The sequence below is a fragment of the Scyliorhinus canicula genome, chromosome 8 (assembly GCF_902713615.1).
Source record: "Scyliorhinus canicula chromosome 8, sScyCan1.1, whole genome shotgun sequence".
Lineage (NCBI taxonomy): Eukaryota > Metazoa > Chordata > Chondrichthyes > Carcharhiniformes > Scyliorhinidae > Scyliorhinus > Scyliorhinus canicula.
The window spans coordinates 165,600,935-165,613,732 of NC_052153.1; the positions used below are offsets into that span (position 1 = coordinate 165,600,935).

Sequence of the window (12,798 nt, forward strand, 5' to 3'; positions counted from 1 at the left end):
CCCGGTTCTTCGAGTCGAGCCCTGAGTGGAAAACCTGCCCCACCCACCCCTTCCTCAGACGGACCTGGTCCGCCACCTTCAGGTGGGTCTCCTGGAGCATGGCCACGTCTGCCTTCAGCCCCTTCAGATGCGAAAACACCTGGGCCCGCTTAACCAGCCCATTCAACCCCCTCACGTTCCAGGTAATCAGCCGGATGAGGGGGCACCCCGCCCCCCTCCCCCGTCGACTAGCCATAGCCCATCGACTGCTCGCCCCTGGCCATCACCCATTCGGCCCGTTTCCCACGGCGATAGAACCTCACCCCGACCCCCCCGACCCTCACCAACTCCTCCCTGGCCAATCCAGCAGCAACCCGGTATCCCCCCCCCCCCCCCCCCCCCCCCCCGGCTAGGGCCCCTCCTAGCCGCGACTCTCCCTCCACTGTACTCCCGTGAGCCAGCTGACTTCTGCTAACCCCGGCAGCTCCCGCTCTAACTCCGACCCCTCCCGATATGAAGTTACTTATTTACCTTTATAGGTCCTTTTATTATCTTAAATGTGCAGCAATTGGTTAATTTATATTAGAAATCCCACAGAGTTCCCACTATTACTTGAAAGGAATCATAGCTGCTGGACCATGAGAGAATTTGCCAAACATAGACTGTGTGTCTCAAAACCTCAGGACCAAGGCCATTGCCAGGTGTGATTGTGCCGGATTTCAGGTCTTGACGGTTCAGTGGGAGCTACGGGCCATGCTGAGTGGGGCGGGATCAGGGGTCGCACGGGCACCGTATCCCCAGTGTGCCAGTGCTGCGCCTGGCTGAATTGTCCAGGTACGATTTTTAAAAAATACTCCATTGAACTTGATGCGAGGGACATTTTCAAAATGTCCGATCTTCAGACAACTCTGCTTTTCGACAGTCAGATTTGAGACACTGTGTCGGTGATGATGATTCTTTTGAATTATCTTTATAAATTGCTTTCTGATTCCCCTTTTTCTTGTGTTATAGGTCTCAGGTCCTCAAAACTAAAGCAAGATGAAAGTGAAAATGTGATCAATCTGTGCACAAGTATCTGAAGAATGGAATAGTGTAGGAGCTGTGTGGGCCACTTGGTCACAAATGTGACATTGCGTGCAATATCCCCTTTGTACTTAAATATGTACATGGAACTGAATACTACAGTCGCTGCAGAGATATGTTCAATCCCAGAAATGTATATAAATGCAAGCAGAAGTAAGATGTACTTGTTGTGAAATGTACTTCCAAAATGTAACTTTCAGCTCTATTATAATAAATGATTTATCTTGCACACATGAGCAAATAAAAACTGTTTTAGCAATTATGCTAAATTCTAGAAATTGGTTGCCGATTTTTTTTTGGTGGAGTGACTTTTTAAAAAGCAAAGAGAATCTTTAGCACACCAAAGGAGTTTTTTTTATTTGTTCATGGGCATCAGCAGCATTTATTGCCCTCCCCTTGAGGGGCAGTTAAGAGTCAACCACATTGCTGTGGGTCTAGAGTCACATGTAGGCCAGACCAGGCCTACCAGATGGCAGATTTCCTTCACTAAAGGACATTAGTGAACCAGATGGGTTTTTATAACAATTGATAACGGTTTCCTGGTCATCATTAGAATTTAAATTCCAGATTTTTATTGAGTTCAAATTTCACCACCTGCAGTGGCAGGATTTGAACCTGGGTCCCCAGAGCATTACTCTGGGTTTCTGGTTTATTTGTCACATGACAATACCACAACGCCACCTCAAATGTTAAGAGTTACTAAGAGCAAATTCCAATAAAGTGCATAATAGTATCAATGGAGAAAAATTGGCGACTGTGCAACTCAATTACAGATGATTTTTTAAACTGGATTTATCATTCCCCCTAATCCTACTGCCAAGAGTAATTCTTCCTTCAGTTGGAAAATTTGATTGCAATCTTATTTTTGAGCTTGTATTTGCACTGAAGCAAATGGTTTCAATTCTTTTAGCTTCCATTTTATGCTGAGAAATATACTCACAGGGGGCGATTGATGTTTCAGACAGGCTCTTTCAACTAAATTATAACAAGTGCAGGATTTTAAATTTGTTTATTGTAACCAGTGTGAATTTTCTTTGTTTCTCCCCCCACCCCCACTTTCCAATTAAGAAATAACGCAAGTGGTAACTTTTTGCTGAGGTGTATAAATTGACACTGTGGATCAGATACCCACAGCCACTGGAAGATTAAATTGGATGGCTTCAACAAATTCTAACCCAAAATCCAGTTTAATTTTGCAGTGCGAAATTGAAAATTCCAACCCCCTACCATCCTCCCAGTGCATTTGTAAAGAGTTATCCATACTCGAAACGTTAGTTCCCTTCTCTCTCCACAGATGCTGTCAGACCTGCTGTGGTTGGTCCAGTATTTTCTGTTTTTCTTTCAGATTTCAGCATCCGCAGTAATTTGCTTTAATAATTTATAAGAGATAAGTATTTTATAACACTGAGTCTTGACACTGAAAATAATCCTGTGCAAACTCCAATGTTTTCATTTTCTTTTATAAATTTTGTGTATCCAATTATTTTTTTTCCAATTAAGGGGCAATTTAGCATGGCCAATCCACCTACCCTGCACATCTTTGGGTTGTTGGGGTGAAACCCAAGCAAACACGGGGAGAATGTGCAAACTCCACACAGACAGTGACCCAGAGCCAGGATCGAACCTGGGACCTCGGCACCGTGAGGCTGCAGAGCTAACCCACTGTGCCACCGTGCTGGCCTTAATGTTTTAATTTTCAATTCTTCTGTACATCTGATTATCCCACCTCCTACTGTTATTGCCTTTGAACAGAATACCATCAGCATACAAATATACTTTCCTCCCGTTCCCACTCCAGTCTCACACATGCCACTCCTCAACCATCTGAACTGACATGATTCCCACCTATACTCTCCTCACCTGTATCCTCACAGGACACCATCGAGCACAACTGGCTTGAGAGGACACAGCCTCCTGGAGTCATGCGGGAGCTCCACACCCTCACCCGCCATGAGTAAAGAGTCCTTGAGCTGGCCAGGGGGGGAGCAGGACCATGTTTTTGCGAATGGCAAAGTGGGGCAGCGAGCAAAAGTGAGAACCCTAAGGACACAGTAATTCCTCAAACCTCACGCAAGTAAACATCTTGCATCATTTATCCCCAGTGCACATCCTACACCAAGGTCTCCACTGCGGATGCCACCCTGGCAGTGTTGTCCTCGTTGAGTGGGAGTGATGGGATGTACTAATGCCATCTCCCTTCCCTTGCTGGAGAGTAGCCCGGACTATCCTCACGCCCACTGGGAACTATAGAACCGAGCAGCTCAGAGGGGGGAGTACTCGGACATCATCATAGACGAAGTCACAGCTGTCACCTGCACCCTCCACCAGCGCAGATACTTGGTGGGATTTAGTAGGCAGGCTTTTCGATTACTCACTAGTGAGCACCTTACAGCTGATGATCCACAGCAGGGGTAGCAGGAATGTCCCACCGAACCAGCATTCGGAGGGATGCCAGTGCCCACTGCTGAGCCCCTGGCCGATGATGTGCCCCTGGGTCCAGTCGTCCCCGAGCTCATGGATCTCTAAATGCAGTCACAAGAATCCGGAAGGGATGACAGCATCCATTCTTGGACTGGAAGGCCGACTGGAGGACAGCAATTGTCTTCCTACTGAGGAGATGGTGCCGTCACTCCGATAAAACAAGGCCCACACTGCGAGGGTGGAATCTGCAGTGGAGGCCTTGGTGCAGGATGTGCACTCCATGGAGAGATGTCCGCTCCATGGTTCACTCATGACCTCCATGGCTGAGGGCACTACCTCCATTGTGCAGGGCTTCAACTGCATGGTGCTGGCACTGGTGGGAATCCATGGGTGTCTGTACCAGAGGATTGCGGGGCTTCGGGATCTCAATCCTGCTGCCCCATTACCTCATGGAGGAGCTTAGCGGCCCTCTGGTACCCAAAGAGAAGAGGATTGGCAGGAACACAGCCCAGGGCGCTCCACTCAGGGGGCCCCAGGGGTCTCCAGCCTCTCTGTGTGCGACACACTTACAGCCATGAACACTATGCAAGGTAGCACTGCAACACCTGTGCTGATCGAAGGTACGCCCCAGACCCTCACAGTGCAGACCCCTTGCATGGGACTCCGGCCAAAGGTATTTCAGGCAATAAAGTGTAGAAGGCAGCAGACCACCTTAACCTCAGCTGCAGATCCTGAGGAAATACCTGGATGTAGTGTGAGGGTTAGGAAGTGTAAGAAACTGTCGGTACCTAGTGGGCACGGGTAAGCAGAGACACTAGAAAAGCACATGTATAGAAACATCACTTTGTTCACTTACAGATCCTCCTCCCTGTCATTTCATGGTGCAAAACTCCATGAAACCCCAGGCACACTTGTCGCCATGTCCCTGTGCAGTGTGAGTGGAGGGTGAGGGTGTGGAGCTCCCGCATGACTCCAGGCGGCTGTGCCCTCTCAAGTGTGAGAGTGGCAGTGTTATGTCTCCCACTCTGATTACTGACACACTGCTGGTGCACCCACTCCCCAGTGTCAGTGCTCAAGTCTCTCATAGCAGGCACTCTTCTCCAGTGATGAGGATGAAGTGTAAGAGGCTGTCCCAGCCCGGAAGGAACACACCAGGATGCCTCACTTTGAAGTGGGCGGTGACAAATGAGAGCTCTTCCTGGATCTGTAGCCTTCCTAATGCATTTGTGTGAGACTGACTGGGAGTTGTCACGCGATAACAGGTACTGCCCTGAAATTCAGAGCGTCACTAACTTTCAGAGCCATGGGGAGCGGTGTCATCCCATTCCCTGTGGTGCCAGCTCTTGGATGCAAAGGTGACCCACCATCCCCTGTGACAGGCACAGTTTTCTCTAGCACTGTGGCTCCAACGTTTGTAGATAGGATGTCTGATGTTGAAAGCCTTTGCCAGTACAGTCTCAATCAGGACTGTTCCTTCTGTGGTGCTGCTCCCTGTACAGCTCTGGGCCAAGCCTTCCCAGCCTCAGCAGGGCGGTATTCCTGGCTGTGTGCAGCAGCATATCCTTGTCTCTACCAATGCTCTATCGCAAGTAGTACAAACGGCAATACGCCAGACTCCATGATTCTTCATAAAAAGAGAAGAAAACCAAAGTGAGCGGTGAGTATTCCTGAGAAAGCCCTGCCCCTCATCCCTCTGGGACCTCCACTCACGCACTTCCCCCTTCGCGCGTGTCTCTCAACTAAGCCTCTCACACGGGCATATCCCCACAGCTGTCCCTCGCAACTCCACCAGGATTATGCACCTGGACATTTGTCCCAGCTATCCCCCAACACCTCTTGAGCTAGGTAACAGAGCTATTACTGAGATGCGTGGGACCCCCGTCTGCATCTTCACGGGGCACCTCAAAGAAGCCCCTTGTCATGACCAATAACGGGGGTGAGTGATGATAGACTTCACCATGAACCCTTGCTTTGCGGTTCACATCAGTCTATCCTGTGTGATGTAAACTCCTGTATGAGTCTTTTAATGAAAATGGGCGGCACGGTAGCACAGTGGTCAGCACTGTTGCTTGACAGCTGCATGGACCCGGGTTCGATTCCCGACTTGGGTCACTGTCTGTACGGAGTCTGCATGTTCTCCCCGTGTCTGCGTGGGTTTCTTCTGGATGCTCCGGTTTCCTCCCACAAGTCCCGAAAGACGTGCTGTTAGGTGAATTGGACATTTTGAATTCTCCCTCAGTGTACCCGAACAGGTGCCGGAATGTGGCGACTAGGGGATTTTCACAGTAACGTCATTGCAATGTTGATGTAAACCTACTTGTGACACAAATAAAGATTATTATTAAATTAAATAAACCAAGCGATAAATTAAAAGGGCCAGCCCCTTAAACTGCCTTGAACAAAAACAAATCACGAATGAGACTTCAAACATCAAACCAAAATGTGATTAAAAGGTCAAAAAAGCACCCCAGTGCCTGAGTGCCCACTGGGCATGGGAAGCCTTAATGGTGCTTGCTCTCTCTCTTCAGCAACACCCGACCATAGCCACAGTAGAGGGACGGCAGACAGTCGGGTTGGATGACCCCCTCAGTCACCCGTTACCTGGATCTGTTTCTGGCAAGTTTGGCCAGGCTTAAGAGCAGGGTCACGAGGAGGTCCTCCTCCCTCCCCACCCCTCTCTGCACCGAGTACCCATAGATGAGGATCATGGGGCTGAAGTGCAAACCAAACTGTAACAAAAAGGGGTGCAGTCTATAACAACTGACATATATGTGGTCCATGGACTCCAAAAGGTTGCGAAAAAGCACCTTGGGAGTCCACGAGCCGAGGCATTCTACAGTTGCATGGGACTGCTGCATGCAACACCCTCCAACCTGGGATCTTGAGTTTAAGGGGGAGGACACCTCCATTGGGAGGGCAGCAGGGCGTGCCAAGGCGTGCCTGTGCACTAGACGAGGACAAGGAAGTAAAGAATGCGCATCAGCTGCCCATGCAGGAAGCGCCTCTGTGATGTGCGCAAGGGCACAGAGGGTATTTCTGTGAGGCGATTAGGGCTGTGTGACTCTGGCTCCCAGTGGGGGGGGGGGGGGGGGGGGGGGATGTTGGAGCCAATGTGAGATTCCACCAGAGCAGGGAATGCTCAGACAAGATTTTCAACTGCACAGCTGCACTGCCTCGAGACCTCAAGCACTACCATTTTGAGGTCATGGATGGCAAACGCCACGAGCTGGATATCTACCACCATGAGCATGCCAATTCATGGAGTGTCATCTCGCCTGCTCCTCCATTGCCCAGCATGCCCCCGATCACGATCACCCTGGCAGCGCCAGCCCACCACTCCGCCAGCCACCCAAAATGACGTTGATGGAAGTGCAGATTCCTGAGCAGCAGCAGCCTGATAATAGCGGCTTCTCCAGACGGGGGAGAGCGGTGGCGTGAGACAACCATGTTACAGAATTTGAGCAGGTCCTGGTAAAAGGCAGGCAATGCCTGCAAGGAGTTCGGAAGGCCCCTCGGGTTCATGAACAGGAGCATGCTTGGGATTTTAACTATTTTGACAAAACCAAATAAGCTAAATTAAACAAACTGAGGGACAAATTAAAAGGGGCAGTCCTTGAAGGGATACTGCCTTAAACAAATATAAATGAAGGTGTGCAGGCTAGGTGGATTGGCCACACTAAATTGCCCCTTAATTAGAAAAAATTAATTGGGCACTCCAAAATAAAAAAAAATGAGGTTCTAGGGTTCCCATGACACGATTCGCACTACTCCATGGGGGGTGGGTGAAAATTCCAAAACCCAATCACGCCAGACTTTGAGCCCTTGCCATACTTCTCATGGCCGGAAATTGCAGGCTCAAAATTGCCCCCACACAGTAGTCACTGAGAAACGGATTGTTTATTCAAGAATGGGACTCAGTTGAAGAATCCAAAGCGGATCTCTGCGGTGCAGATGAAGATTACTGGACCTGGTCTCAACTTGTTTCTCTCTCCTGTGACATTGCCAGACTTGCTGAGTATTTCTAGCGCTTTGACCATGTATTCCACAGGTGTGATGTACTGCTTTATGTCTCCGTATCTTTCCTTAGTGTTCTGACAGACTGGAACATAGAACAATCTTAGCACTCTGCCACCTGCAAATTGGGCCTTTGGCCCTCCCAAATAAAAGGGATGGAGCAAAGGTGTGTCACAGAGGTGCATCCATTCTAACAAACCTAATAAAAATCACAGCAGCGTTCTGTCAGTCAGTGTTGAAGTGGTGAAAGACACATGGGCAGATTATTTCTTGAGTTTCCCTGAGGGAGAAATCTGTGGGGAGGATTTATTTATTAAATTAACTGAACTTAAATTTTCTAACTACCATGATGGGATTGGAAGTCTGGTACGGGATCTACCGGCCGCGCTGCGCCCAAATAGCAGCACAATGTGGCGCAACACAAGAGGAAGGTGCGGGAGATCCAGGATTTAACCAGCTCAGCATGCCTGGCGAGGTCCAGCCCATTGTGGGCAGTATAATTTCCTGGCAAATCTAGAGTGAGACAGCTAGTCTCAGAAGATTGAGGCCCCCAGATGCATGCTCTCTGGGCAGGGTAGTACCCTAGCACTGCTGGTACCACCTGTAGGGGCACCGCCAAGGTGCCAAGCTGGCAGTTTTTGCACAACGGTGATTGGGCCGGCGTGTGCGTGGACAAGTGCGTGCGGGCCCCAAGGACCTCGTTCTAGTGAGTTGGGCCTTCGGGGGTTCAAGACATCGGGACACCATTTAGATAAAGGGGTGTTTCTCGGTGTTCTGAGCGTCGGGAGACTGCCAGCTAAACTCATACGCTCCGGAACTCTGTCCGCATTTGGATAGATCGCTCCTCTGATATAATCTATATAGTCTTTATTATTGTCACTGGTAGGCTTACTTTAACACTGCAATGAAGTTACTGTGAAAATTCGTCATCGCCACATTCCAACGCCTGTTCAGAGAGAGAATTCAGAATGTCCAACTCACCTAACAAGCACGTCTTTCGAGACTTGTGGAAGGGAACCGGAGAACCCGGAGGAAACCCACGCAGCATAGCCTGATCTTTAGACCATTAGTCCAGACTTATGGGTTTCTAGTCTAGGAACACAGTTACACTACTGTTCCTGCCAGAGCTCTTTGGCCATAACTTACATGAGGCAGATACCTGGGACTGGATTCTCCGTAGCCAGACGGCAAAAGCATGATCGGCGATCGGGCAGAGAGCAGATTCCGGCGGTGGAATCGGGACTGACGCCTCCAAACGTCAACATGACGCATGCTGTGCGCCATTTCATTGCCATTGGCGCATCATCGGCCAGCCCACCCGTGATGCTCCACCCCTGATGGGCCGGGTCCCCGATGGCGCGGGCCACGTGTGGTCCCAAATGTGTGGGAAACCAGCGTGCTGTCTGCAGACAGTGCCTAGTGCAGCCACACTCGGTCAGGATCTGTGCTGCTGGCCCAGGGAGCTTCTGCTAGGGCTGGGGAGACGGCTAGTGCGTGGCCAGGGTGCAGACCGTGGAGTCGCGGTTGGCGGGTTGGGTTCGCGCACGGCAGGCGCAGCCGGTGCAAGTTGTCAGCCGAGGGCATGCGGCCTGGGACCCGGCCATTTTTGGTACGATCCGCGGGAGTTTCACTTGTACCGGTACTCGCCCCTCACTGGTACCGGAATCGGTGATGTTTTCGCGTCGATTTTCCTGTCGTGGAAGTCCACACATGTTCCACTGGCGTAAACACTTAGTCTCAGAAACGGAGAATCCCCGGTACTTGCTGGTTTCATCCCAAATTCTTGTTACCTTATTAATGATTTGTCTGTTCTTTGCCCTTTCAAGCTAATGAAAATTCAGCCCCAGCAGGAGCAGAGTGACATTGATACTGGTTTAAATTGCTCTTCTCTCAGTTAACAAGGAGGTACAAAGATGGTCAAAGACACTGGAGTAATTCCACATTGTTTAGTTATAGCAAATAGTATTTACAAAAAAAAAAGCATAGATTTCACCAGACTGGCTCAGATTTAGAAATTTCCATACTCCACAAGTTGCATTTTGTTTTATAAGTATGATTGGGATGAAAGAGGAACAGTACGGACAATGCTGTCGGTATGTAGCTGATTTGCAAGCTAGTCTTGTTATAGATGAAGTTTGTTACTTGACAAGCCATATATTCTTTGATTAGTAAGACATCACATGCTGGATACTCTTGTAGTTCAAGTTGTTAACCACCCTGCAAAGAAAATGAATCAGAAATCTTAGCACTGTATAGGTTTCCTACAAAGCATACAAATAATGAATAACATTTCAAGGCAATGCTTCTTAAACCTGGTTCCTGACAAGTTCCCCATCCCCGTTTTGATGGAATTGTAATGGAGCATGCTTGGGATTTTAACTATTTTGACAAAACCAAATAAACTAAATTCAACAAACTGAGGGACAAATTAAAAGGGGCAGTCCTTAAAGGGATACTGCCTTAAACAAATATAAATGAAACTTAAACATCAAATGAAAATGTGATTCAGACGGTCATCAGTGGCAGTGAATTTTAGCTCTGCCTTTTCCATTGGCACCATTGATTTGTCAATGAAGAGTGAAATTGCATATCAAGTAATTGAATGCAACTTGTGACAGACGGGGCATTGTTCATTACAGTGAAGCCGACAAGCACACATCTAGAGGGCACAGTTCACAGTCCGACATACTTCTTCCTGAGACACAAACTTCCTAGAAAATTGGAATATGCCCACATCTGCCGAATGGCCAAAGAGTGGTCCAATGCCAAGGAATGGAAAAAGAGGATAAAAACATACCCAGATGACCGAACAACCTCCAAGTCAACAGAGTTTACAGGCACGTCAATGCTGACCATTCCTCCCACAGTGTGAATGAGAGATAGATGAGTTGTAAGGCCTTCCGGCCGCCTGAGCCTATGAACTTGGAGGCTCGAAGGAGACAGATGGGGTAATAATAATGGTATAAATTCATGGGGTAATTTAGAATAACCTTGAAGTACGTCAGTCTCAGGGGGAGGTGTAGTATTAGGATCTGCCGCATATAGGGTTAAGTGGGTCTTAGTACAGTACCGCCCACAGAGTAATGTAACAGAACACATGACCCACACCCAGTGGGCCAGTTTAGTGTTGGACTGAGCCATGTGCACAAGCAAGCATGGAGACTGCTACAGTATTAGGGGCTGGTTTAGCACAGGGCTAAATCGCTGGCTTTTAATGCAGACCAAGGCAGGCCAGCAGCACAGTTCAATTCCCGTACCGACCTCCCCAAACAGACGCCGGAATGTGGCGACTAGGGGCTTGTCACAGTAACTTCATTTGAAGCCTACTTGTGACAATAAGCGATTTTCATTTCATTTCATTTCATTTTGATTAAATTACCCTTTAGGTTTGGGGGTCACCAATTTAACCTATCCTCCAGGCGTTATGAATTCTCCTTTATAATTCTTCCCGAGCCATTTTATGAGATGTGAAAGAACATCCTTCATCCACATTTTCAGTCTGTATTTTGCATCTGTGAGCATCTCTGTTTGTGCCTCATTATTTTACATAGATATTTACAGCATAGGAACAGCTCATTTGACCCACCAAGTTTTTCTCTGCACATTACATGGAATATGCTGTCTGTAATCAGGCCACTTGGCCAACCAGTCCATTCCACCATTTATATCTATATTCCGCGCAAGCCTATTTCCTCTTCTCATTCTATCTTTTTAACCCTCTATTCCTTTCTCCCCAGTGTATTTATCTAGCTTTCCTTTAACTGCATCAATAACATTCACCTGAACTGCTCCTTATGGTACTGATTCCACGTGGGACGCGATTCTCCGACCCCCACGCCGGGTGGGAGAATCGCGGGAGTACCGGGTGATTCCCGCCACTCCGCCCTGGCACCCGCACGCGATTCTCCCACCCCCCCCCTCCAAAACGGTGTGCCGAGTTTTACGACAGACCGCTCGGAGAATCGCCACTCACCGTTTCTAACGGTCGAGCGGCGATTCTCCGGCCCGGATGGGCCGAGCGGCCTGCCCAATCTGACCAGCTCACGCCGGCGCCAACCACACCTTGTCGCTGCCGGCGTGAACAGCGCGCGAACGCTGCGTGGGGGTGTGGGGGTGGGAGGGAGGATCGAGTACCAGGGGGTGCTCAGTAGGGATCTGGCCCGCGATCGGTGCCCACCGATCGGCGGGCTGGCGTCTCTAAAAGACGCACTCTTTTTCCTCCGCCGCCCCGCAAGATCACTCCAACATGCCCGCGGGGAGGACGGCAACCGGGCATTGACGCGGCGCCGCTGCTAGCCCCCTGGGGGTGGGAGAATAGAGGGCGAGGAGCGGCCTCCAACGCCGGAGTGAAACACTCCGGTTTTCACTCCGGCGTCGGCACTTTGTCTCCCGTTGGGAGAATTTCGCCCCACATTCCCACCACTCGCTGGGCGGAATTCTCCGCAAGGCCCGACGAAGTCGTGAAACTTGGAGAGGTTCACATTGGCGTCGGAAGCCTCTCCCGGCGCCCTATTCTCCCCTACCCGGGGGATAGGAGGGCCGTACAGGGAAACACGGTGGCCGGGCCTTGTCCCTGGCTTCAAGGCACGCCGCGCCAAGAATGACGCCGCAGCGGAGCCTAATGACGTCAGCCACGCATGCGCGGGTTGGACAGCTCAAACCCGCGCATGCGCGTTTGCCGTCTTTCCCCTCAGCCGCCCCGCAAGATGTGGCGGCTTGATCTTGAGGGGCGGCGGAGGGGAAAAAGTGCGTCCCCTTGAGACGCCGGCCCGACGATTGGTGGGTAGGCACCGATCGCGGGCCCGTCCCCTCCCGAGCACGGTCGTGGTGCTCGATCCCCGATCCGCCCCCCACAGGCCCCACATGGCGCGCCATGTTCACGACGGCAGCGACCAGGTGTGGTTGCAGCGTCGTGAACAGGTCGGGAACAGCAGGCCGCACGGCCCATCCGGGTCGGAGAATCGCGGGCCACCTTGAAAAACGGCGGCCCGCGTTTCTCCGAGCGGCGTGTTGGAAAACCGGACACGCCATTTGGGGGGGGGGGGGGGGGGGGAGAGAATAACGTGTGGGAGCGGACCTCCCGCTATTCTCCTACTCAGCGTGGTTGCGGAGAATCGCGGCCTTTGTGTGAAGAAGTTTCCTCTGAATTACCTATTTGCTGTCTTAACTTAAATTGATAGTGTCTAATTGTGATCTGTGTGGAAACACATTGGGTGGAATTTTACCATCCCCTGCCAGTGGGTTTGAAGGCAGGTAGGATTGTAAAATACAGCACGTGGATTGCCAGTCTTCTATCTGCCC

General features: G+C 50.1%; 2 protein-coding genes across 5 annotated transcripts in view; one reads left to right on the forward strand and one right to left on the reverse strand.

The window, feature by feature from the left end:
• The window catches only part of LOC119970662 (coiled-coil domain-containing protein 110-like), a 53,339-nt gene extending 52,040 nt beyond the window's left edge, over nt 1-1,299 (forward strand). For all 3 annotated transcript variants that reach the window (XM_038805644.1, XM_038805643.1, XM_038805645.1), the window contains one exon: nt 991-1,299. In XM_038805644.1, coding sequence (XP_038661572.1) covers nt 991-1,011 — 21 coding nt within the window. In that variant the 3' untranslated portion in view covers nt 1,012-1,299. The remainder of the gene's footprint in view (nt 1-990) is intronic.
• Nucleotides 1,300-9,428: 8,129 nt separating this feature from the next.
• c8h4orf47 (chromosome 8 C4orf47 homolog) overlaps nt 9,429-12,798 on the reverse strand; it is a 49,384-nt gene continuing 46,014 nt past the window's right edge. For both annotated transcript variants that reach the window (XM_038805647.1, XM_038805646.1), the window contains exon 8: nt 9,429-9,714. In XM_038805647.1, the coding sequence (XP_038661575.1) occupies nt 9,663-9,714 (52 nt within the window). In that variant the 3' untranslated portion in view covers nt 9,429-9,662. The remainder of the gene's footprint in view (nt 9,715-12,798) is intronic.